Genomic DNA, 24,908 nt, shown 5'->3' on the forward strand with positions numbered 1-24,908 from the left:
GTGCTCCAGCCCTCTAATAATTTTCATGGTATCTATTTATTAGTATGAATTGTAGGAACTTGCATCTTTAATTTTTGCATTCAAAATGGCAGCTAATTCCTTTACTAGTTCAACCCTAAGGGCTTGCACTTTTCCAGAAACATGTAAAAACCATCTGCAAGTGCAGGAGAACGGGGCTCCAGAGAGCTTGTACATCCACCAGTATGTATCTGTAGCCCCTGCCTTTCAAGCCTCAGTGGTGTTGCCTTTTAAGTCAACCAGAATTTTGCTATTGACCTCAGCTGGAATGAGATCAACGGGAACAAGCCCTTAGGTAAATAAGCACAGACACATTAATCAAAGGTGTGTTTGTTTCCTTAATGACTTATTGGACCGGGCAGAAGGGATGATTTCACATTGTTTCAGTAGTGTGAGGGTGGCTTTAAGAGCTCAGTTATAAAACCTGGCTTCAAAGGTATTTTGCAATTGTCTAAGTAGCTGGTATGTGTGTCTTGAATCGTTAGGTTTGAATGCAAAGGTCACCCCAGAGACGTGTGTAAATGTCTCCTGGATTTCTCTTTTGTGACTTTTTTTTTTAGTCTCTGTTTCTGCAGTGCTCCAATTACCTTTCACTGCACTGTGGATGCAGACAAACCGAACCAGCTTTGTTTTGGCTGGAGGTATGAAACAGTCTGAGTAATTTTCTGGGAGATTTTCATCCATCTCTCTGCCAACCTGGTCTAAAACCTCTTTGTTTTGTTTTTTTATATGCCACCAATCTATTGTGTGCATGGCAGCATTAAGTCATGCCAAACGAGTGAACCAGTGATCAAAATTTTTTTGCCAATATCTAATTAAGAAGTAATTAGGCATTTAAACTCTTGGAAATTACACAACATTTTAATAACAAAAAGAGCACTTGAGATGCAATCGTAATATGCTTTTTTGTTTGGTGTGGTTTTTTAAGGAGAGGGAATTTACACTTGACCCCGATGAATCATTCATCATAAGCACGTATTGTGTGGTACAGATTTTGTAACACAGGCATACACCCCTACACAGATACCTGTGTACACACACTAGTACTGCAGCCTTTTTACCCTTTCTACCTCTCTTTGCATCTAGGGAAATGTAATGACCTTGGGGGAGGAAGAAACAAAAATGAAACCATGCTGAAAAACTTTTATCTTTTTATTACTGGTGCCTTTACATTAATACTGCTGTTTTGTGCTGAGAAAACCAATCTGTTACACGTAAGGTAACTGTAATATACAACATAGAAATGCAGTCTAAGTTAATTACAACAAGGAGCTACAAAAAAATTTCGTAGGAAAGAAGTCACCTAACATTGCAACTGTGCTTGCAACAAACCACTCCCTTACTGTAGGACTATGCACATTGTGAACCACAGTTATTTACATGTCCCTTACAACCGTTAACAACAGAAGGGCTAAAATCAGTCTAAAAAGTTCCAGAACATCACTATATACTGTACAATCCTCAAAAATAATTTATTACACCATTTCTAAAAAAAGGTACTAGTTTTGTTTTGATTTCTTTTCTTTTCTGGTGTTTTCTGGAGTGCACAACATGTGCAAAATTTTGCCTAACAGTCTAAAAACTCAAGAACTGAACTGCAAGTCACAATCACAGAGATGAGGTGGTGGAGTCCAGAACTTCCCTTCCGTTGCAGACAGTCGGTACGTACATACTAGCAGACGCTGAAAGAGAAAGTGAGGGGGGAAATCAACTGATGGTGTGACATTACAATTAGAATATATGTTGGTATGGACCATTTCACCCAATTTAACCACTTCCAGTGAAAAGTCACTGTATGTGACTGTGTCAGCAGTGGGGTTGATGGAAGTACTGCTTGCAGCTCCACAAGGAAATTCAGATCTGAGGCTAAAATCCTCTGGAGGAACCTGGTTTCTCTTTTTTGACCATTGAGAACACGTAGGGTGACAGCTTCTCCAAGAAGTGTCTGAACAAAATCTGTTTAATATTTTGGATGATCCTGTGCCACTGAGTCTCACTTTATAGCACTTTGCTTGTTAGTGTGAATTAATATAGCTAGAGTGGTGCTACGATATCCCTGTTGAATAAAAAAGGAACCTTTGGATTTTTTTGTTTTATTGGCAAGAAATGTTCAGGTGTGATCCTTTGAGCTTTCACATAATTGGAATGTACATTTCTGAAATACAAGATATGCCTTTTTAAATCCAGGGGAGAATTCACTGCTACATATTAGGACTGTGTGTTTATCTGCTTTTTAACTTAAAAAAAAATATAAAAAAAAATCTATGTACATGTTGTTGGATGGAGGGAAGAAATTTTTGAATAATTGAATTTGAAAGCAAGATTATTTCTTACCTAATTCCAGAATATTTTCTGACCATAATATCCTTCATTTCTAGGAGCTCTGGATCAGGATTCAATACACATCTGGAGACGAGGGATAGAATCTGATACCCTTGTCTACATTACCTAATATTTTATTCAACAGGTTTTCATTGCTTCAGTGATATGACAATTGAGTCTGAGTATTAGAATCTGTTTCTAAATGCATTCCTATTTTGACTGTAGGATATATTACTATTCTGCTAAAGCCTTGTGGGTTTTAATTTAAAAGCAAGCTGGTTTGTCCATCTTTGTTAAAATTACCCATTGGGCATCAGGAATGTGTTTTCAGATACTCTGTGACATGCCTGCTCATGGCACCATAAAGCTGTTTTTTGAAAGATACATTAGGTTAATGATAACAGTGACCCAGAGAAATGTGATGCCTTCATCAAAGAAAACACACGACAAGCAGTGACTTCGTAAACTCAATCATCCAGTGTAAAAAGCAATTTATGCATCTGACAAGGGCATGCTCAGTCTTCCAAAACTGGTGCTGGCTACACTCTCAGTTACAGACTGGTTCTCCAGATGCTCAATATCGTTTTCAGAATGAGTCATTCTTTCTAATTCTTTCATTAACTGAATAAATATATAGTGGAAAACAGAACTACTTTAATAAAAGAAATATAAAGGAACCTCTTAGACCAACCTACTACTCAGAGGGCAAGACATATTCCTGATAAATAGGAAAGCCAAGAATGAACCCCTGCTCTGAACTGGTAGATGAAGTTAGATCTCTCACAACCTGGGTTTGTGTTCTGAGTCACAGTATGAAAACAATCATTTGCAGGTAAAGGGCCACAGAGCACCATGCCTATGATTTGGTGAAAATTAGCCATCAGGTTTACCCAGTTTTTAAGTGGGTATGTTGTGGCAGCACATTGAGCTGAGAGTTTTATTATTGTTGTTATTTTTATTTCTACTTATTGTTGGCAAATAGAAAAATCAGTTCTGCTTAGGAGACCCGATTCAAATCCCTGTTCTACTGCAGTATGACTACAGGCAAAAGCATTTCGCTACTGGGAACATCAGTCACCCACCCAGAATGCTTTTAGCTTCGGGGTTTTTTTTGAAGTCCGACACACTGAAGAGCGTGAATAGATCAAATGCTCGAGCGTGAATAGATCAAATGCTCAGTAACTGGGTCAGGAGGATGTCAAAGTTGGACTGAGAAATATGGTGGTAGGCAAGAAACAAGTGGCCTTGTGTGTTCAGTTCCCAAGCTTCCTCCACAGCATGTACCTCTCTTGTAGAGCTGGGAGGTAGTTATTAACTCTGCCTGCTGGAGTAAAGCATTCACACTGAGTATCCAGTTTGCACTGAGACTGAACAAAAGAACTTACTTTTACTTACAGACCTTGGAAATGCTAATTGCTGGCCCTGCAGGGTTCTGGGTTTCATGTCATGTCTTACAGTAGCAGCCAAGGGTTTTCCTGAAATATTGCTGGACCTGGTAGAGAGGCTTCACCTCTATTTTGCCTTGTGATGAGGCAAAAGAAAAACGTGTGACATGATCAGAAGTCTTGATTTGGCTGCAGTTCATGCTTTTGAAATCCTCTTTGCTGTCTGTCTTTTATTTTGCCTAGATAATCCAAGGCAAAGAACCAGAGGTAAAATTCAAGAGCCCAGTACTGCTGTGGCCACCTTGCATCATGCCTACATAGTTAGGAATGGGCAGATTCCAACTTGCTGTCTGTGTGCCACTTCCTCTACTCATGCTCACAGTTGGACAACTCAGAGTTAATCATGTATAAAAGCCATATATAAGGGCTAGTTTGGAGCAGGGGCTGGTAAAATAAATTCTGACAGAAAATTTACCAGCTTGGCTATAAACAGTAGCTTCAGTTCTTTCTGACTCCTATAGAGGACACCTGGAGGAGCTCAGGTCTGTGTGCAGCTCTCCGAGTGGACATAACTTGGATGTCCTTTTACACTTGGGTGTAAAAGCTCAGACCGAATCATGTAGGTGGTTAAACCAGTCCCAGGTTCTCTGGGAAGTTTTATGAGTGCTGACCTGCTACCTTATGGGAATACCTCTGCCAAGTCTGTAAAACAGGAACCTGGGAAACACCCTGATGAGGGAAGTACGGCAGGGGCAGCAGAGCTCATGCAGTACTCTGTCAGATGTGGATGTTCTGATTCAAATAGATGTGAACAGATATATACATTTCAAAAAATGTCATATATCTATGTAAACATAAATCCTGCCATTCTTTATCTCAAATCTATAGTTGTCTAGAGGTCCAGAGTTCAGCTGTCAAAGCTCAGTTTCACTGCTTAGCAGTTAAGTATTCACCTCTACCTGCTTTCTGCAGACCATGCAGCAAAGACGAGGAGCTCTATGCAGATGGCTACATGAAATGATCATCTTCTCTTTCATGGCCACTGTCACCACACTGCAGCTTATGTGGTTGACCACTGACTCAGATCCTCCCTCCACTGCTCAGTTGAGGGACATAAGTGCAATACACTTTAGAGCTAACACTTAACAATACTCAAAAGCATCATGAATGTCACTTACATTTTCTCATAGTGCCTGGGCAGTTTTCACAGTTCAAGGAACTGTGTTATAAACTGTTTGTGACTCATTTGCTGTTCATGACACACTATGGTCATGACATTAATGACTGATGGAGTGAAGAGGTGGTGGCAGCCCTGAGATGCAATGGAGGTGGGAATCCATGGAGATAAGAAACACTGTCCATTCAAGCAGTTGGGGTACTCCTGTGCTCTAAAGTTCTAATAATGAACAAGAACTGGCTTTTCAGATGTTTTTGTTATCAAAATGGCCTGGAGCTAATTTTGATCAGTCTCATATTAAGCAGTTTCTGACTAATGAAAATACCATCAAGACTGAAACAAAAACAAGCTGACAGCCCCAAGGCTGATGAGAGGAATATTTTAGACATGGATTAGAATCAGTTTGGATGACAATCTTTTTTGAGATTTATAAATGACTAAACAGTTAAAAGAAAATCTTTAAAATAATTTACAAATCTTTAAAATAATTTACAAATAAATTAAAGTCGGTGTAAAAAATATTCTTCTTAAAAATGCTGGTGCTATGATAGCCACTTAACTCCTAGTGTTATTTTCCCAAATAATTGCCCTATATGGAAACTACAGGGCTTTTTCCATTGCATGTGATGGAAGTTTATTCTTACTTCCAGGTCCATGACTTGCCATAGTCGAAATAGACCAACAAAACCAAGCAGCCCCTATTCACCTAGGAGTAAGCAGGAAAATTGGCCACTTTTCTAAACAGTGAAGTAACAAGAAATTGTAAGTCTAGATTTTTATGCTTTCCTTAATGTCTTAAAGCTGTTCACAAAGCTGTAAAAATAGGTTTTCAATGTAAAGATGTGTGATGAGGAATATCTTTCAGTTTTGTGTATGCTTGTGCACACACACATATTATCCAGCCATTATAATAAAAATAACAGGTTCCCAAAGGCAATCCTGTACAAAAGCTCATTCCATAGTATGAGGGAATTAAAAACCTTGGGGTGACCATTTATACAAAATTCATAAGGGATGAAACAATACCATTTTGTCAAGGAACCAAACTTCTGAAAGTTACTTGGAATCCATTGGTCTTGCAAATCCAGCCCCTTTTGGGAGTGCTCAGCACTTAGGGCCACCTCATCTCTCATGGTTTAAGTTTTCCAAAACATCAAGGAGATTTGGTGTTCTCGTATCAGGGCTGGATAGGGGATGTGTAGAGCTACATGGCTGCTCTCTTGTTAAGGGACCCTGGGCATTCATGACACATTATGTTTTGGGGATGGAGAGCCAGAGATGTCTGGGACCCCTTTAACTCCTAATCCCTGCCAATGTGATACACAGCAGGGTCCTAAATTTGTTTCATGTTCTGCCTCAAATCTGAAATGCTAAAGGTTTCTACCCAATTTTGAAATGTTAATGATACTTAAAAGCTGAAGTTATGTTAGCATGAACTTGCTGGAAGGTCTTGCGCTGTGCCTCCCCTTTCCTCTGTGTCTTATTCCTTGCCTCTTTATAGTTGTAGTGTGCTTTAGTGTGCTTTTTTAATTAGCTTTCCATGTTAGACAGGCTGTCTGCAGAAATCTATGAACAAGGTACTGTCTTCTCCCATCCTTGACTAGTTAAGCTTGACAAGGAAAAAAACCAACAAACATACAGGTGAATTTTTTTTTAAATCCCAAAAAATCTCTGAGCAACTCTCACAGAAGACGAGACACAATCTCAAAACAAAACCACAGACGTGAATCTGTTTGGGATGAAGTGACTGGAGATGGAGGAAAGGAGGGAGGCAGAACAGTCGAGCTGTCCTTGCAACAGAGCACTTATTGCTCTGCCTGGCTGTGGCATTTACAAAGGGTATTGCTCACACTCAGCATACAGATAAAGTTTATGGCATCACTTTTATGCATTTGCTGCAGACTTGGAGCCTTTCCTTATAATGCAGGCAATGAGAGCCACTGAGAGCATGCTGCATTGTGGCCCAGGTCCTGTTGGCATGTCATTTTGACAGGAATACTCCAGGGCAATCTATTCCTGTCACTGCTGTGAGAGTGACAGCAAGTGATGGGCTCTGCTTGCTTTGTGCAGCGGGATGGAGTCAGAGCCTGCTGAAAGCTTTCTGCTGACTTCAGTGAGCTTCAGAGCCGGCTCTGAGCTGATTCCCATGGGAGAGAGATGAGTTTTTCTCTCCAGACACAAATGAAGTAATGCTTTCACAAGGTACACAGCCCAGCCTATAAAAGGTCTTTATGCTGCTGATAAAGAACGCATCTTGTCTTACCCAAACTCACCACAACACCCTCAATCCTCACAGAAAGTTGGTAGTTTTGTTACTTACACTGCGAATAAGTGGTCCCGGTCCCACTGACACTGAACCTGTTGAGATGGAGTCTGTGAGTGACCACATTCTTCTGGGGCTGGAAAAGGATGATGTGCACCTTGGGCGCAAACAAGCAGCCCAGCACAACGAAGCCGCTCAGACTCACAGAGATGCACATGGTGGTGGTTTGCACCTAGGAGAGAGTGGGTGCAAAGTGCTGTGTTTCAGTATGCAAGGCTCTGAAATGCACAATATTGAAAGCATTGTCATATAATAACATCAGGTACCTCAGTCCTGGGGGTTTGCACTGGTACAGAATGGCTTGAACATCTGTTACATCCTTATCTTCCACAATCCTAGCATGATAGGAGTGAGATGCATGGTGCTGGTGGTGCTGTGTCTCTGCATACCAGGGGGAGCTTGACCGAGTGTGTAGTCCCCTGGTTTAGGACTGAAAGAATAGTTCTGCTCTCTTTCATCTCTCATGCCCTTGATTCCTACATTGATCAGGAAATCCTCTGTAATGCCTGTCATGCAACAACTGGGCAAAACCAGGTTGCAAATACTGTCATTTATCTGGGTTATATACTTTATGTGGGTTAGCGTTTGATGCCTCATGTAGAGCATCCATGCGAAAACCAGTTTAGGCTCCAGCTTCAATCTTAATCAGAGAACTTAAACAATCTCTTGCAGGAATGTAGCTGTGATTTGGAGTAAACATAAGAGCTGGTGACATTTCTCAGACTAGGTTTAAAGTTGCCCTGACTTTGAGACTGAAGTTTTTGGGCTGAGAAATTGTAAGGATACAGGATTTTAGAGTAGCTGCCTTTGAGGCATTTTTTAGTGCTACTTTGCTGGCACTTTCTTTCTTCCTTTTTGTTCAATGGTATAACTAGGTACCAGTTTACTGCCTCATTTTCAGGTTTTATTCATTTCTTCCAAGCTGATTCCTTAATTAAGATGTTGAATTAAACTGCTTTAAACTCTACTGCGTAATTTGAATGATTACACATCCATGGCTCGTTTTTCCTTAGCTACACTCCTGCAGTCCTTGGAGATTAGCTTTCTTCTATGGGAATGCTTCTCATACCTACTTGTCAGAAATAATTGGTGCAAAATGAAAAATAGAGTAGGGAATGGATTTTGTTGCTTTATATATATACTGAACACTGAGTGCTTTGTCAGCAGTGAGTACAATTAATGTGATAATCTTTCTTTCCCCAAATTAGATGAAAAGGTGCTCAGCTTTCACTGGGTGACTGAACATGGAAGACCGTACAAGGGCAGCAAGACAATGGGGCACCTGAGTGTTTCCAGCTGCACTTACTCCTTCACTTCTTTGCATTTTGTTCACAGGGCTCTGCAGTCAGTTAGTGGTGGGTATTGAGCCGGGTACTGTACAGGTAAAGCAGAACTGGGAGGTTTCTTATAAAACAAGAATGGATGAAGGCAGTAGTTTCAAGTCCTCTTTACTAGCAAAGCCCTCCTCCCACCCTGTGCTGCTAAGGTTTGTGCCTCCTGGAGCAGCTCAGCTGTGCTGACATAATTATACAATCAATCGATGAAATGATTTGAGTTAAAAATAGCTCCATCCCACAGGGTTCCTTTTAACCCAGGTCACTTCAGTGGTTCAATGTGTATCTCAGCCTCACAGACACTGCTGTGCTGGCAGAACAAAGGCAGTCCTGCTGGACATGGGAGGAATGACTGGCAGGGGGCAAGCTCCTTGAGCCAGAATTACCCCTAAAAAAAAATAATGCAGGGAGAAACTGTCTAAACAGCAGGAACTTTGGGTACCTGGTTTCATTATCACTCGTTTAACACCCAGACTTTTCTCTTCCTGTGTTACTGCTGCATTTCTTAAACTTTTGTCTAAAGTCATCAGATTGAAGATCCCCTTAGATGTGCTGATCTAGATCAGGGCTGCTGTGAATTTATGCTGCAAGTGCTTTTTAAATTATATTGAGTTTCATTGTATCTTTGATTCTGCAATCAGCGTGGATCTCTGCATGAAAATCAATGGCATTGGAGAAATGTGTCTTTTTCAGGAACTCTTTACATTTTTGACAGTGCAGCTAACAGAGTCAGACACCAAATGCAACAGTTTGCAGAGCGGTTTCTGGCCTCTGCTTTGGGATCTTCTTACCTTCTAGGAGCACCTGGGATTACTGGAAGACTCTTGGGAACACTTCAAGGAATACCAGGGTAACTTACTGATGCTGGGAGAGGACTGCTGCAGGAGGCTGTGACTTCCAGCAACCTCCATCAGCTCCTAAAGGGACTCTGTCAGCTGTCCTTGACTAGCTTTTGTCTGAGTTGACTCTTGGTTAGGTAAGGTTTGGCACTCTTGCTGCAACAAGTGCTGGTAAAGGTCCTCTGTAGGTGCTGGGAAGCTGACAGGTTCAACAGCAGGTGGAAATGTGCAGAGGAGAGGGCTGTAAATCTTGTTGAAGGCTGTGTTTGGATGCAGAGTGGGGGGTGGGGGGTGTGTGTGGTGTGCCGCAGGGCATGGTCCCCAATGCCCACAGGACAGCTACTCCTGTCATATCTGGATGGACCCAGACTGAAGGAGGATGCAGCCTTGGACTGCAAGCACACATTGCCTGGTGATTTTGAGCTTCTCATCCACCACACCTCTAAGTCCTCCTCCTCAGGGCTGCTCTCAATCCATTCTCCACACAGCCTATATTTATAGTTGGGATTGTCCTGAGCCATGTGCAGGACCTTTCAATTGACCTTGTTGAACTTCATAAAATTTGCATGTCAAAGTCCCTCTGGATGGCATGACTTCCCTCCAGTGTCTTAAAGGAACCACTGGTATCTACTTTGAATTCAAGCTGTTGACTGCAACTCCCAATTCCTTATCTGCTGTGTTCTACATCCATCAAACACGCCTCACTAATGTAGAGACAATGATGGGTTTTTTGCATGATAGCATCAAATGTTTTGCACAAGTCCAGTTGCTCTTCCTTAATCCATTGACTGTATCCCTGTCACAGAGAGCCACCAAATTTGTCAGGCATGATTTGCCCTTAGTGAAGCAACGTTGGGTGTCTCCAAACACGTCCGTGTTTTTCATCTTCCTGAGCATGGATTCCAGGAGGATCTGCTCCATGATCTTGCTCTGTACAGACTTGAGACTGACTGGAATGTAGTTCCCTGGCTCTTCCTTTTTCCCTTTTTAAGAATGGGCGTTATGATTCCCCTTTTCCAGACAGTGGAGAACTTCACCAGACTGCCAGGACCTCTTGAATAGGATGGAGAGTGGTTTAGGAACTTCATCTACCAATTCCCTCAGGACCTGTGGATGCATCTCATTGGGTCCCACAGATTTGTGCTGCTTCAGGTTCCTTAGATGTTCTCAAACCTGATCTTCTCCTACAGTGAGCAGTTCTAATTCTCCCAGTGCCTGACTTTGTTATCTGTGGCTTGGGCAGCATGGCTAGGGCACCTGCCAGTGAAGACTGAGGCAAAACAGTCATTGAGTCCTTCCAACTTCTCTATAGCTTGGGTAACCAGGTCTTCTATTTCCTTCTGTAAAGGCCCCACACTTTCCCTAACCTTCCTTTTATCACTGACACACATGTAAACCTTCTCTTGTTGTCGTTGATGTCCCTGGCCAGATTCTATCAGGGCTTTAGCTCTCCTGACCTGTTCCCTGGCTGCTCAGACAATTTCTCTGTATTGCTCCCAGGATACCTGCCCCAGGATACCACCCTTCACAGGCTTCCTTCTTGTGTTTGGATGTGTTCAGGAGCTCCTTGTTTGTCCAAGCAGGCCTCCTGGTGTTTTTGCTTGACTCTTTCTTTGTTGAAATACTTAGCTCCTGAGCTTGGAAGAGATCACTGAATACTAGCCAGCTCTGTTGGGCCCCTCTTCCTTCCAAGGCTTTGTTGCATGGTGCTTTAACAAAGATGTCCCTGAAGAAGCCAAAGTCTGCTCTCCTGATATCCAGGGTAGTGAGCTTGTTACGTGCCTATCTCGCTGCCTTGAGGATGTTGAACTCCATCGTTTCATGGTCACTGCAGCCAAGGCTGCCCTTGGGCTTCACATTCCCCACCAGCCCTGTTGGTGTAAACAAGGTCCAGCATGGGACCTCTCCTCATTGGCTCCTCTGTATCTTGGAGAAGGATGTTATCATTGATACATTCTAGGAACCTCCTGGATTGCTGGTGCCTTGAAATTTTGTCCCTCTAATAGATATTAGGGTGGTTGGAATTCTCCATGAAGACCAGTACTCAGCAGCATGAAGCTGCTCCTATTTGTCTACAGAAGGCCTCCTCTGCTTGGTCTTCCTGGATGGGTGATCTGGAGCAGACCCCTACTATAATGTCACCTGTCCCTGTCCTCCTTTTAATCCTGACCCTTAAGCTCTTCCAACCCCAGCTGTGCACTCCAGCTGGTGATTGACATAGATAGTGACACCCTCTCCTTGTCTCCCCTGTAGACTGTGTCCTTCCATTCTGACACCCCAGTCACACGAGCCACCCCACCACATTTTGGAGATGCCAATATCATCATGGCCCTACAGATGTGTGAACATCTTCAGTTCCTCTTGTTTGTTCCCCATTCTATGTGTGCTTGCACAGAGATATTTAAGCCAGTGCCTGGATGAATCTGACTGCCTGTCTGGAATTCCTTTGTGCAGCACTGTTGGTGCTTTCCTGCTGACCTATGATTCTTGTCCAGACTCTGGGCATCTATTGCTGGCACTGGCATCAAGCTGGTTGGAGTGAGATGGATTGAAGTTTCTCAGTGTGAAACCCACAGTCTAAGTCGCCAACCCCTGGTTGTAGCACAAGACCTGTAACAGTTTGTTGATTTACCAGATTGGACTGGCCCTGTAAACCCCTTCCCTTTCTCCAGAAGGACTGATGAAAAAGCTCCCTGTGCTCCAGAGTCCCTTGACACTGCTCCCAGATCTCTGTAATCATTCTTGATACTTTTCAGAGTGCTTTTGCCTGTCTCACTGGTGCCCATGAGGAGCATCAGTAACAGGTGATAGTCAGTGCACTGTATGAGGCTTACAAGCCTCATACAAGTCACATCCCTGATCCCAGTCCAAGTAAGCAGCACAACTGTCAGGAGAGTGCATCAGGTTGGCAGAAGAGTGCCTCTGTTCCTCTCAGAAGAGAGTCATCTACTGCTATCACCTGTCACCTTTTCGTACTTTGTGCTGGTTGTTACATAGGGTGCAGACTGGGATGCCTTGTTCAACTTCCAGCATGTCTCCTGATGTGGTGGGTCTTTACAGTCTGCAGAGCAGTGAAGAGGTTTTGCAAGTGCACCTCAGGCTTCAGGGAAAATCTCTTTGTCCTGCTGGTCCCTGTCATTGTAAGCTTCTGATCTTCTGCATCACTAGCCTCCCTCCCTTCTCTGTGTGCTGGTGGGTGAATTGCTTGGTTGTTTGGCCAAGTGGATCTGCAGCAGACTGCGCTTGGAACCAGCTGTCTAACTCCTTTCAGCCTCCTTGATGCTTTGCAGTCTCCTCTCCACCGCCTGCAGCTCAGCCACCTGCCTCAGGAAGTCCTCCACTGGGTACACCTTCTGCAGGCAGGTCTGCTGCCTGTCCCTGCCCTGGGAGAAAGGTCTAGGTACATCCTGCAGCCTGAGGTCTGCACTGCAGACTCTCCCTTCAGCAGCTCTGTCTGTGTGGGGGCATCATGCTGCAGACCCCCTAGCAGTAGCTGCAGCCTTTGCTCTCAGGTATGTGCCCACCATCCTGCCTGAGGGTCAGATGGGATGGGTGCCTGAGGCCTGTCACAGAGTGGTGTCTGTTGCTGGGTTGTGTGTACTTCAAGTCTCCCACTTGGACCAGTGTAAAGCCCTTCGCTTGAAGTTGTGCCCTTCCCACACACCTTCCTGCTCTGACTGCTGCCTCACGCCCTGGCCACAGGCGGCCTGTGACAGTGCTCCTGGCCACTCGTGCTCCCTGGGTTGCCCTTTGTAGATGTGGGGTGGCAGCCATGCCTCTGGCAGCGCCCAGGCTGTGTCAGCATCCCCCAGGAGAGACATTGGCTTCTGGTGGGTCTCTCCGCTCCACTGGCATTTCCCTGCCTCAACACTGTGCTGCAGGCCGGGCTGGCTCTGAAGCACCTCCCCACAGCAACTGGCTCCTGCTCTCCTTAGAGACCCGCAGTTACCCTGTAAACACAGTCACAGCATAGGGCAGTAAGTGGGTAGCAAGGAGACGAGCGGGGGTTGCTCCCTGTGTGAGACAGCAGCAGGAGACAGTGGAGATGTGCCCAGCACTGGGTCTGGAGCCAGCTGATAGATTACGGGTTTAGATTAATGGGCAGACCAAAGTGGACAACGTTGTGGTGGGTGTCTGTTATCAGCCACATAATGAGGAAGAAGGAGATGAGGCATTTTTCAGAAAACTAGTAAAAGTCTTGTGTTTGCAGGCCCTGGTCTTCCTGGGGGGGATTTCAACCACCCTGATACCTGCTGGAGGGACAACACATCAGAGGCATCAGAGTGTTTTGGAGCACACTGAGGTCATCTTCCTAAAAAAAGCTGATTGACGAACTGAAGAAGGAAGATGCTTCTCATTATCTTGTATCTACAAACAAGCAAGAACTTTCAGAAATGTGACAGGCAGGGAGAGGATGAAGCAAGGCAGAAAGTAGTATCACTGCCCTACAGAGAAGTTTGACTTGTTCAAGCAACTTCTTGGAACAGTACCAGAGTCCTTGAGAGCAGTCCAGAAGGCCTGGCTGTTTTTCAAATATCACCATGCCCAAGGTTAATAGTGCCATCCCAATGGCAAGGAGAGCAAGTAAATGTGGCAGGAGGCTCTCATTGATGAGCAGTGTCTATCAATAGTCAGTGTGGGTTTACACAGGAGAAATTGTACTTAACCAACTTGTTAGAATTGAAATGACTGGCTTGGTGGATGATGAGAGAGCAGTTGATATTAATTTTATCTTTGTAAGGCTTTAATACTGTCTCCTACAACATTGTTTTTGACAAGGTGATGAAGTACAAGCTAGATAAGCAAGCAGTGAGCTAGACATAAAACTGGCTGAACTGCTGGGCTCAAAGACTTGAGATCAGCGGCACGAAGTCCAGCCATAGGCCAATCACTTGTTGTGCCAGGGCTTGATATTAGGGTGAATGGAGCTTAACACCTTAATTAACATCCTGGGTGCTGGGACAGTGTGAACCCTTAAAAGTCTGAAAACGATACAAAAGTGTGAGTGTCATTGATACAGGAGATAGCTGTGCTGAGATCCAGAGGTACCTTGATAAGCTGGAGAAATGGGATGACAGAAATCTCATGAAGTTCAACAAAGGGAAAAACAGAGTCCTGCACCTTGAGAAAACAACCCCAGGCACCACTAAATGCTGGGGATTAGGCAGCTGGAAAGGCAGCTTTGCAGAGAAGATCTTCCAGGTTCTGATGGGACAAGAAGTAGATAATGAGCAATGTGCCCTTGCAGTAAAGAAGGTCAATATTGTCTTGGACCGCATTATGCAGAGTGTTGCCAGCAGGTCAAGGACAGTGATCCTTCCTCTGCTCAGCACTGGTGAGGCACATCTGGGCTTCTGTGCCCAGCTTTGGTCTCACCAGTACAAGAGATGTGAATATACTGGAGGAACTACAGTAAAAGGCCACAGGGATGATTAAGGGGCTGGAACAACTGTCATATAAAGAGAGGCTGAGAGAGCTGAGACTGTTCAGCTTGGAGAAGAGAAGGCTCAGGAGGATCCTGTCAGTGCATATATGTACCTTATAGGGGGAGAGAAAACAAAAAGGAGCCAGACTTTTCCTAGTTGTACCCAGAAAAGAGGCCATGAGCACTAACCAAAATACAGGACATTTTGTTTAAACATAAGAAAATTATAAAGATGGTGAAACGCTGGTACAAGTTGCCCAAAGAGGTTGTGGAGTTTCCATTCTTGGACATATTGAAAACCTGACTGAACACAACCTTGAGTGACCTGCTGTGGGTGACCTTGCTTTGAACAGAAGAGGTGGGACAAGACAATCCCCAGAGGTCCCTTCCAGCCTTGGTGGTTATGTGAAGACATGTAACGTGGAAAAATCCCACAGTTTACATCATGATTGAATCATCTAGAGCTCTACTGTAAACCCTTCCTCTTTCCCCTTCCAAAATCCTTTTTGCTGTTAAAATGTACTCAATTCAGGGAGAAGAGACTGGTTGTGCCAAACCAAACAGAAAAAAAGCATGTATGGCATAGCTATGCCATAAATCCTTCACACAGCAGAGAAGGCCTTAACCACTAGCAGAGTTATTTGCTGGGTGACTCTGTAAGACATACAGTAATATGCCAACCCAGCATACCTACCATGCTGTCTGGCACCTGTCCTACAGAGTTCATACAGCGATGTTTCTGCTTCAGGATTTGTAGGGATGTATTCTATGTTGAACTACTTTTTGTTTGTTTGTTTGTTGTTTTGTTTTGTTTTGTTTATTTGTTCTTTAGCTACTACAGTGGGGGCAGCACCAAATCGGTGGATAAATTTCCAGGAACTTTCCCTTCTTTTCAGAAGGGTGCCTCCTAAGTTACATCTGTGCTTAATGACAAAAGCATAAGCCAGTCAATATTCATTTTTTTCATTGCTGCAATTATGTTTCCAAGGTTGCTTGTCAGGATTGCCATCGATATTGGTCTGCATTAGGATGGCACAGGTTGATTCAGAATCAACACCTAACACTGCATGGAAATGAAATATGGGCTTTTCAGAGGAACTTCAGAAGTGTAGACATCTAGGATGGGATTTTCAAAAAGCTCCTGACGTGTCATGAAAGTATCAAAAAGGTGTTAAAAGCAATTTCTGTCAGTTTGGCAGGACTGGAGATGGCTTATTTGGAACCTTGCATTTAAATTAAATGCCTATGGGTGGTTTTCAAAATCCCACTCAGGAAAGAAAGCTGAAAAATGATGCTTGAGCAATCAAGTCATGCTCCTCTTGACCATTAGTGTCTGTGCTGCCCACTCATGTGACTGTCTGCTCTGGTATTACCCTCCTTCTGTGTCCATCTTCCTGATTACTTTGGGTGTCTGGAGCTGTTCCCCAGTGCCCTCCTTAAACTTTTCCTTCATTAGCTTCAATCTATTACTCGCCATTCTAATTTCTCCTGAGACTGAATAATCCCTTTCTCTGTTTTTGTTGCCTTGAAATTATTTATAGTCTGTGATCACGTATCCCTGGGTTTACTCTTGTCTAGACTAAATATATTTAGCTCTTTTACTGTCACTCTGTGTATCTTACTGCGTCATTTGTTATCTATCCTTGTTTTCTCGAGGTTTTCAGTATCTTTCCTAAACTGAGAAAAACAGTACTAAATATACTGTTCCAGGGTGGTCACACCAAAAGTATGTTAAATTATATTAGCTCCACAGTTTTACATGCTATTCCATGTTCATAATTCTTCTGTTTGTAATCCCAACCTAAGTTAGTTTGCTACCTTTCTTCTGGGTAGAAAGTTATCATAGAATCATAGAATAAGATCTCCCTGGAGCCTCTTCTTCTCCAGGCTGAACAAGCCCAACTGTCTCAGCCTGTCTTCATAGGAGAGGTGCAATTAATTATTGAAGTTGAATTAATTCACTGCAAACTGCTGTAAGGGCCAACTCCAGCAGTCACTTCTCACATCATAATAACTGTGAGATTTCTAGTGGAGCAAATCTGAACCTTTTTCTGAGACAATTTCCTTCCCTACAAAAATATTATTTTATTGAACTTGAAGCTTGGCAACATTATGTGACAACTTAAACAATATAATGTCTTTTTAGGTTTGTTGGTGAAAGCTGACCAATATTTTCTGCTCAGTGAGGTATGTGTTATATCTGCTACAAAGTGGAGAAAGAATTAAAAGTTACATATTGAAGAATAATACTAGTTGTATTTTATTCTCTTTAAACAACCCCTTTTTCTTATCTCTTTTGATTTGGAAGATAATACCATGTTTGAATGGCAGATTCTTTTGCAGAAGAAGACTAGCTCTTTCAGTTTTTAATTTAAGGCCCACCTCCACCAAATAACTGATTATGACTCATTCTAGCTCATGATCTACTAGATTTTTTCTTTCAGGACTGATGTACCAGTATGAATACTTTATCCATATGCTATGTCTCTAACATAATCAGACTCATGGTGCTAATCTCTTCTACCACCAACTGTACATGCTCAATTTGAAATGAGACCATCTTTCTTAGAAATAAGCTAAAATTCAGTAATATGCTTAGGTGTGCATTAACACTGAAATAGAGTGAGGGATCCAGGGGACAAAAGAAGTGAAAGAAGCTTTTAGTGAATGATGACACGGTTCTTTAAAGTGATGCAAATGATTTATGGAAACAGATATCCAAAGACTTACTCTGTAGTCACTGGATGTCACATAAAATATGGGGAGAAAGGCCAGCCAAATGATGCACGTTGTGTACATTGTGAAACCGATAAACTTGGCTTCGTTGAAATTCTCTGGACATTTCCTTGTTTTGAAGGCATATACAGTGCATAAGACTACGAGGATTACATCATATGTTAAGGAGATTAACATACTGGAATCTTTGACATTGCATTTCAATATGACAGTCTCTCTCTTCTCAGGAAGAGTGTACCGCCTGGTGCCAGGGGCCTCCAAGATGAGCCACACGGACACCACCACAATCTGTACCAAAATGAGACTCAGGCAGATGAAGACCTGAGAGCTGGGGCTGATGAACTTAGGCCTTTGAGCACCGTTCTTTACACCATCAAATATTCTGGCTATGCAGTTTGTTTTTGTCAGAAGGGCAGAGTAGCAGACAGCAAAGGAACTTCCTAGCCCCAAACGACGTAGGGTGCAGATAGCTGGAGAAGGCTTGGCTATGAAGAAGAAAGTCATGCTGTAAGACAGGAAGACCCCAAAAAGCAATATGTAGCACAGTTCACGGCCAGAGGCTTTGACCAGGGGGGTATTGTTGTGCTTGATGAACACTGCAATGACCATAAAAGTACAAATGAAGCCCAGGCACGCAATGGTAACAGGACCTATTGCCCAGGCGTCTTCCCACTTGATGTAGTCTTCTGGTAGGTCATAACAGCCTGTCAGGTCAGCTGTGGGCCATTTTCCAGGCCCACAGTCTGCACAGGTAAATTCATCAGCCAGGTACTCATAGGTTTCACAGGGAATACAAATCCAACAGCAGACATCTCCTGGTTGCATATTCTTCATCTCATTAGGAGCACAGGGGTCACTGCACTGGGAGACTGGGACAGAGCTCCTGGACCAGTGGATAGAGTCTACGTCAAGTGACAAGGTTTCTGCCCACTGACCGACCTTCACATAGGAGTATCTGCCTCCAGTGTACTGGAAATTGAACACGTTGTATCGTCCTATCCCATCTCCATAGGCATCAAATTTGACCATACTGTCTGCGGCATTGGGAGGGTTGAATGGAGCTGTGGAAAAAAACACAAATAGAAATAGGAAATATTAGTATGAAAACAGCAGATTACTTTTTCATCCTTTTGGCAAGCACAGACATCTGACACCTTATAGAATGCAATTCAAATTCCAAGAGGTGTGTATATGTCTAATTTTTGAACTTAGAAGAAGAACTCGTATAATAGAACTCTATTTTATTTTACTGCGTGAGAAATATTTGTTCTTGCTTTTTTGGGGACATTTCTACCATTGGATACAAAGGAATTATCCTGCTATTTCCCCCAGTATGCCCAGTTGGTACCTCTTGCATTTTGTATTGAAAGAAAGAGGTCTGCTTCTAACTGAGACTCAGCATTATTTGGTGAAATTCAGCTGTCAACATATAAGGAAATTTAAATGGTCAGATCAATAAACATCTGTTTTGAGGCCAGCAGTCTGGAATGTGGTTGAACAGAGGATTTGTTTTGAGGATGACAGAGAAGTAATTATGAAGTCCTCAACAGTTTCTTGCTATCTCTTTTTCACTCCTCCCTGTGCTGTAGGAAGCTTTGAATCCCTTCTATTTTGCTTCACTGTTACCAGTTTCTGATATTTCTTGTCTGCTATGAGGTTCCCAGCATGTGCTGCTTTGGTCATTTACCTTGTTTGGGGAATAGATGAAAAAACCCACAAACTGTATGTGTGACCTTCTGTGAAATCAATATTGTAACACTTCCAGCTGGTAAGCTCTGGAGAGCTTTTGGCTTTTTCGTCCTGCTGAGGCTCATGCAGTGGATGAGGAAATATTAAAAATATAGGAGAAAATTTCATTCACCATGTGATTTATTGGTTATTTGTTGTAGCATCAAAGGTGAATACCTTTATAGACAGGAAGCAAAAGTTGTGGGTTTTGTTTTTTTTGCAGCTGATGAGCAATAAAGTTGATTTTATTCCCCAGGTGTCTTTGGTTACAGAAATGATTCGCTGTCATTGATGGAATAAATCTTTGTCCTGGCCTCTGTGCCCCTAGTGTTCTGGAGCATGAGCCATGTCATAGAAGGATGTAATATTTTCCTCCACTTCAACCTCCAGATACTTTGGGTTTCTTGCAGTATATTTTTTCGCTTTCATAAAGCACTGAGGCTAAATTCTTTTACCTTTATTCCTGCAGAGAGTTACCTTATTTTGCAGTACTCCACTAATGTTGGAGTGTTGATGCATAACCTGAACCAGCCCATGTGGTAGACTTAGAGTGCATTTCTTTCCCAACTTTCTCCTGAGCTTAAGGCAAGGTTGGAAAATGATTCATGCCCAGCTATAGTATCTTCCAGGTTTGAGACAAGGCTCTGTCTGTTCTTATCCCTGCCCTCTCCTGGTCTTTACCACCTCACCTGTGTCAACTAGAGTGGTGGACAGCCTTGGTTTGCAGGATTACAGACCAGGTCTGGGTAAACCATAAATGTGTAAGAGGATTGTTTTCTCATTTTCTTCACTGTTGGCATCTAGCTGTACTGCTGTTTAGCCCAACAAGACCTCTGAGTGTACAAAAATTAAGGGCAGCATAATACTCCCCCAAATGGACAGTCCTTCTGGAGATAACATGCTCTAAATTATACAGGTAGCTCAATTCAAAATATAGGTCAACAAGAAGAATACTAAGCAGATTTCCTTCTCTTCCTCCTCACGCACAGGCATGTAAGCTCTCTCATCCAGGAGCAGCATTAAAATGAAATCATAATGCAGCACTTAACAGCTCTTCAATAATGTGTTGTCATTGCCAGTATCTTATTTCATTATTCATAACACTTCTATAGATTGCAGAAGCTGTTAACACAGCAGCCCAAATTTAAGAGCAAATTTATTCAGTTCAGTGTTATACAGGCCAGCTCTGAGGTGACATATACTGGTACCTACGGAGGTGCAGGTAAGCTGCAAACTGGTTGCATGGCTCATCTTCTGCCACGTGCACAACTTCAGTGCATGAGTACCCCAGTGCAAGTTAAGTGAAGGTCAGAAATATCAACACTTTCCCAGAAAGAGTTCCCTTTGTGTAATGTTTAACACCTCCTTAGTTCTGGTAGAGTATCTGTCATTTAAATAGATCAAAGTGTTTGCCTAGGACTTTGCATGTAGGTCCAGAAGGCAAAGCAGGTAATTTCCCATATAGTTAGCCTGAAGTTTATGTGTATGTTGCTTTCCATGGGGTTGTTCCTATGCTATAAAGATGAAAAAAATGTTTTTGTAGGATGATATGTTTTAACTCAACCACAGCTCGAATCTTAAAACTTTCATTTGTAGTTGCTGCTGACAGAGGAAAATAAATCATACTCTTCAGACAGAGAAGATGAAATCATCAAACCAAACAATGATGTATTAAATTGTAGTATGGTGAGCCAAAGCCTACAAATGAGCCCACTGGGTGGCAGCAATTAATATGCTCACTGCTTACATAAAAAATCACTAAGGCATTTAAACTGATATTTACCAACATATTCTGGATTCTGTAGAACCACTTCCAAAAAGTCATGTTTACATAACATAAGATATAATAATAATCATAAAATAAGATGCTTATAGGCAAGAGTGGAATATTGTAAGAAAGCAGGACATTATGTTCCAGAGTAAAAAGAAGACTCTTTGCATATTTGTAGATAATTTTCCAACAGATGATGTCAGTCCCTGTCATAAGTCACTCTGAAAACGTTTTTTGTAGTTAAATTTCAGTTTTGAGAGGAAACATACAATGTTTATAGCATGTAGTTCTGCCAGGTCTTTTTCAGAGCTGTAGCTAATCTGGTTTGGATTTGTCCCTTGGGAGATGACAAACAAGACTCTGTGCATCTACCCATGCTGTTAGCTTGGAGGCTGTCTGAATGACAATACAAGTTTTGTCTCCTTTTAGCAGTCTCTTGGAATCTTCTTCTCTCCTTGCATTTCAGAAAATTAATTTTCCTTATGCAAAGCAGATATCTAAGAGAAAATCTATAAAAGAAGTTAGCAAAGAAAAGAAAGAAAAATTAAAAGTGACTTAAAGATAAACCAGGGGTGGCTTGTGCTCCACCTTGCAGCAGTTCAGCAATGAAGATGTAATAAAATATGCAATAGCTGTGACATTTATGAAAAGAGGAGAGACTCTCAGGCCCTCAGAGTGCAGACGACAGAAGCCTATGGAGTCACGGTGCTGGCAGCCCACCTCTGTCTGCTCATGGAAGAAATGCTATCAGAGGAGAGGATGACTTTGTGTCAGTGAATGACAAACTTCTTCAGGTACAGATGTGAGAGGAAAGATTGCATAGCTTTACGATTGATTCAGTAGCAGATATGGATAAGAACATAAAATGTCATCATAGCTTTTATACAACAAATTGTATTTTCTTCAGAGATCAGTGGTACTGGCACTGTTTAATACCTCTGTTGATAACATGGACAGTGGGATTGAGGACACCCTCAGCAAGTTTGCTGATGATACCAAGCTGTGTGGTGCAGTCAGTACCATGGAGGGAAGGAATGCCATCCAGAGGGACCTTGAGAGGTGGGCCCATATGAAGTGCATAGTTCAACAAGTCCAAGTGTGAGGTTCTGCACATGGGTCCCAGAAAGCCAACTGGGTTGCATGACAAGAAGCATGACCAGCAGGTCGAGGGAGGGGATTCTGCCCCTCTATTCTGATGAGACCCCACCTGCAGTGCTGTGTCCAGCTGTAGGGTCCCCAGTACAAGAAAGATGGAGGTGTTAGAGTGAGTCCAGAGGAGGCCACAAAGATGATGACAGGGCTGGAACACCTCTCCTATGAAGACAGGCTGAGAGAGTTGGGCTTCAGCCTGGAGAAGAGAAGGCTCCAAGGAGACCTTATTGCAGCCTTCTTGTAGCTAAAGGAGCCGACAGGAAAGATGGAAAGGGATTCTTTATCAGGGAGTGTAGTGATAAGAGAAAGGGTAATGTTTTTTAACTAAAAGAGGGTAGACTTGGACTAGATATCAGGAAGAAATTCTTCCCTGGGAGGGTGGTGAGGCCCTGGCACAGGTTGCCCAAAGAAGCTGTGTCTGCCCCTGGATCCCTGGCAGGGTTCAAGGCCAGGTTGGATGGGGCTTTGGGCACCCATGGCTAGTGGAGGGTGTCCCTGACCATGACAGAGGGTTGGGACTAGATGATCTTTGAGGTCCCTTCTAACCTAAACCATTCTATGGCTCTGTGATTTTATGATAATTATGTTGGTTTTGTTTTAATCTTCCTACAGTGGCATGATCTTTGCCAACAATCACATAACTTGCTAGTATGTTCTTAGGTGCTGTTAGAAGCCTGTGAGTTGCTTTCATTTGGAAATCTTCATTATTTTTGGTGTCTGTAATGTATAGCTTTTGGTGACATGAAAGCATTCAGAAAAAAAATGTTCTGAAGGGGTATTTTTTTTCCTGTTGGTCAAAAACATTAAGAGGTGGTATGGAAAATCTTTCTTGAAATGCTTCTGATTGTGTACATTGGCTTAGTTGGGTGATAATACTCCAAGATTTCTTAAACAGGGATGAGTAGATGAAGAAAACAAAGCGGGTTTTATACTAATTAGGCACAGGAAAACTTTTAAAAGACAGGACAGCCTAGGAAAAATGAGTGTCATCTTAACTGGCTTGGAATCAGACTGAATTTTGTTTGCCAGCATCATCTTTGGGCCAGGAAGGATATTTTGCATACAGTCTCTTGCATGTGCCTGACACAGAGCTGAGTGTGTAGATGTTGTCTTATAGAAAATACCATCAGTAACACCTCCTGGTAGGAATGATGACAGGTATGCATACATCTGAGAACATCCTTCATATCCAATAAAACATGCATCTGTTCTTTGCTTGCAGAGTGTATTCTTTCAAAACAAGGTAGGGATCAGAGGCACAGCTCGCTAGCTAGGAGGCAATTCATTAATAAGAAAGCTTGATGAAAGATCTGCCGTTTTTCAGTTCAGCAGTTTGCAAAGCTGTGGGATTTCATGTGGTTCAGAAAGAAATTTTAAAAGGACTATTGTGTGCACCACAGGCACCTTCCTCAACAGCTTGTTGGCCCCAAAGACTTCCAGCCAACAGACTATAAGGAGGTAATGATTAAAAAGAAATGCAAGTGTAAAGAGGGAGTAGGCTGGAGTTTCTGAATATTTGAGTCAAACCTCCTTAGTCTCACTAGATGGTGCTGCAAAAACTCTGAACTTCTGATTTAAGACTGAAAAACAAGACTTTTTTATGTAACAGAAAAAATATAGCTTTTTTAACGCCCCCTGCTTCTTCCTGTTACATATCCTGGGCAATGCCCTATTAAAGCAGTACAAGGAGGAGCCTTGATAATATTATAACAGTATAATATTATAACAGTGTGTTTGTACAGTAGGGTCATCTGTGTAAATATTGCCTTATCTTAAAAAAATATCACAGAGGACCCTGAGAATGCTTATATCTTTTAATTTTCTTTTTTTTTTTTCATCTAGATATATTTTTTGAGGTCAAACCAGCTTATTTCTGCTTGGCTAAGCATTCAGACCAGGTAATGGAGACCTGATGTTTCTACCTCGGCACAACAAACTGGTTTCACACCTGATTGGTAGAAGGGACATTGACATTTGTCAACTTAAAGCTAGTTTAGGGAAAGCTCAGGGTGAAGTGTCACTAGACTGTACCTCTCCACAATTAATAAATAATGAGTGGGCTTAAAATATCAATTTTCACAGGGACAAGTAGTCACTTTTAACCTCTGTACCATTGTTTCTGATGTGTTTGGGTCATATGCAGTTTTACTACTTCTCTTTCAAGAAATGAATGAGAAGGATTAGTCTTCTAAAATGTAATTTTCCAGTGTTTGTCTACGGATTTTCCATTCAACTCTGTGGTTTCTCTCTCAGGTTAGAAACTCACTTGTTGGAGGGAATTTTAACACACGTCATTAACCCCTGCAGCTTTTGCGGTAATCAGAGACAGAAATGTTTCTCCAGCTCTTAACTGCAAAGATCTATCACAGAGGTATCTGCATATGAGTGAGATATGGGGGTTGGACCTGATGATCTCTCGAGGTCCCTTCCAACCTCTACAATTCTGTGATTCTGTGATATCCCATGCTCCTGTCGCACAAAAGTCAATGGATATTTCTAGGGTTCACCTTGGAGTAGATATCTAGGATAGCTCTGTTGATCTGTACCAGTTTCATTTTGGGTTTTTTCTGCTGACAGTAATGACAGTGACTACTTAAGATACTTCTGCAACATAGGTATCTGAAGTTTGGTGAGATGGATATCACTCAGTTGGAACAGAAAGGCTCACAGCTGGAGATCCAAGTGACAGCAACTGACA

General features: G+C 42.5%; 1 protein-coding gene across 1 annotated transcript in view; it reads right to left on the reverse strand.

The window, feature by feature from the left end:
• Positions 1–1,626: 1,626 nt before the first annotated feature.
• GRM3 (glutamate metabotropic receptor 3) overlaps positions 1,627–24,908 on the reverse strand; it is a gene marked incomplete at both ends in the record, with an annotated part of 50,936 nt that continues 27,654 nt past the window's right edge. Inside the window, 3 exons of the mRNA XM_084262476.1 lie at positions 1,627–1,700; positions 7,223–7,397; positions 17,554–18,620. Of these exons, the coding sequence (XP_084118602.1) occupies positions 1,627–1,700; positions 7,223–7,397; positions 17,554–18,620 (1,316 nt within the window). The remainder of the gene's footprint in view (positions 1,701–7,222; positions 7,398–17,553; positions 18,621–24,908) is intronic.

The sequence above is a fragment of the Gallinula chloropus genome (assembly GCF_964237585.1).
Source record: "Gallinula chloropus genome assembly, chromosome: 1".
NCBI lineage: Eukaryota > Metazoa > Chordata > Aves > Gruiformes > Rallidae > Gallinula > Gallinula chloropus.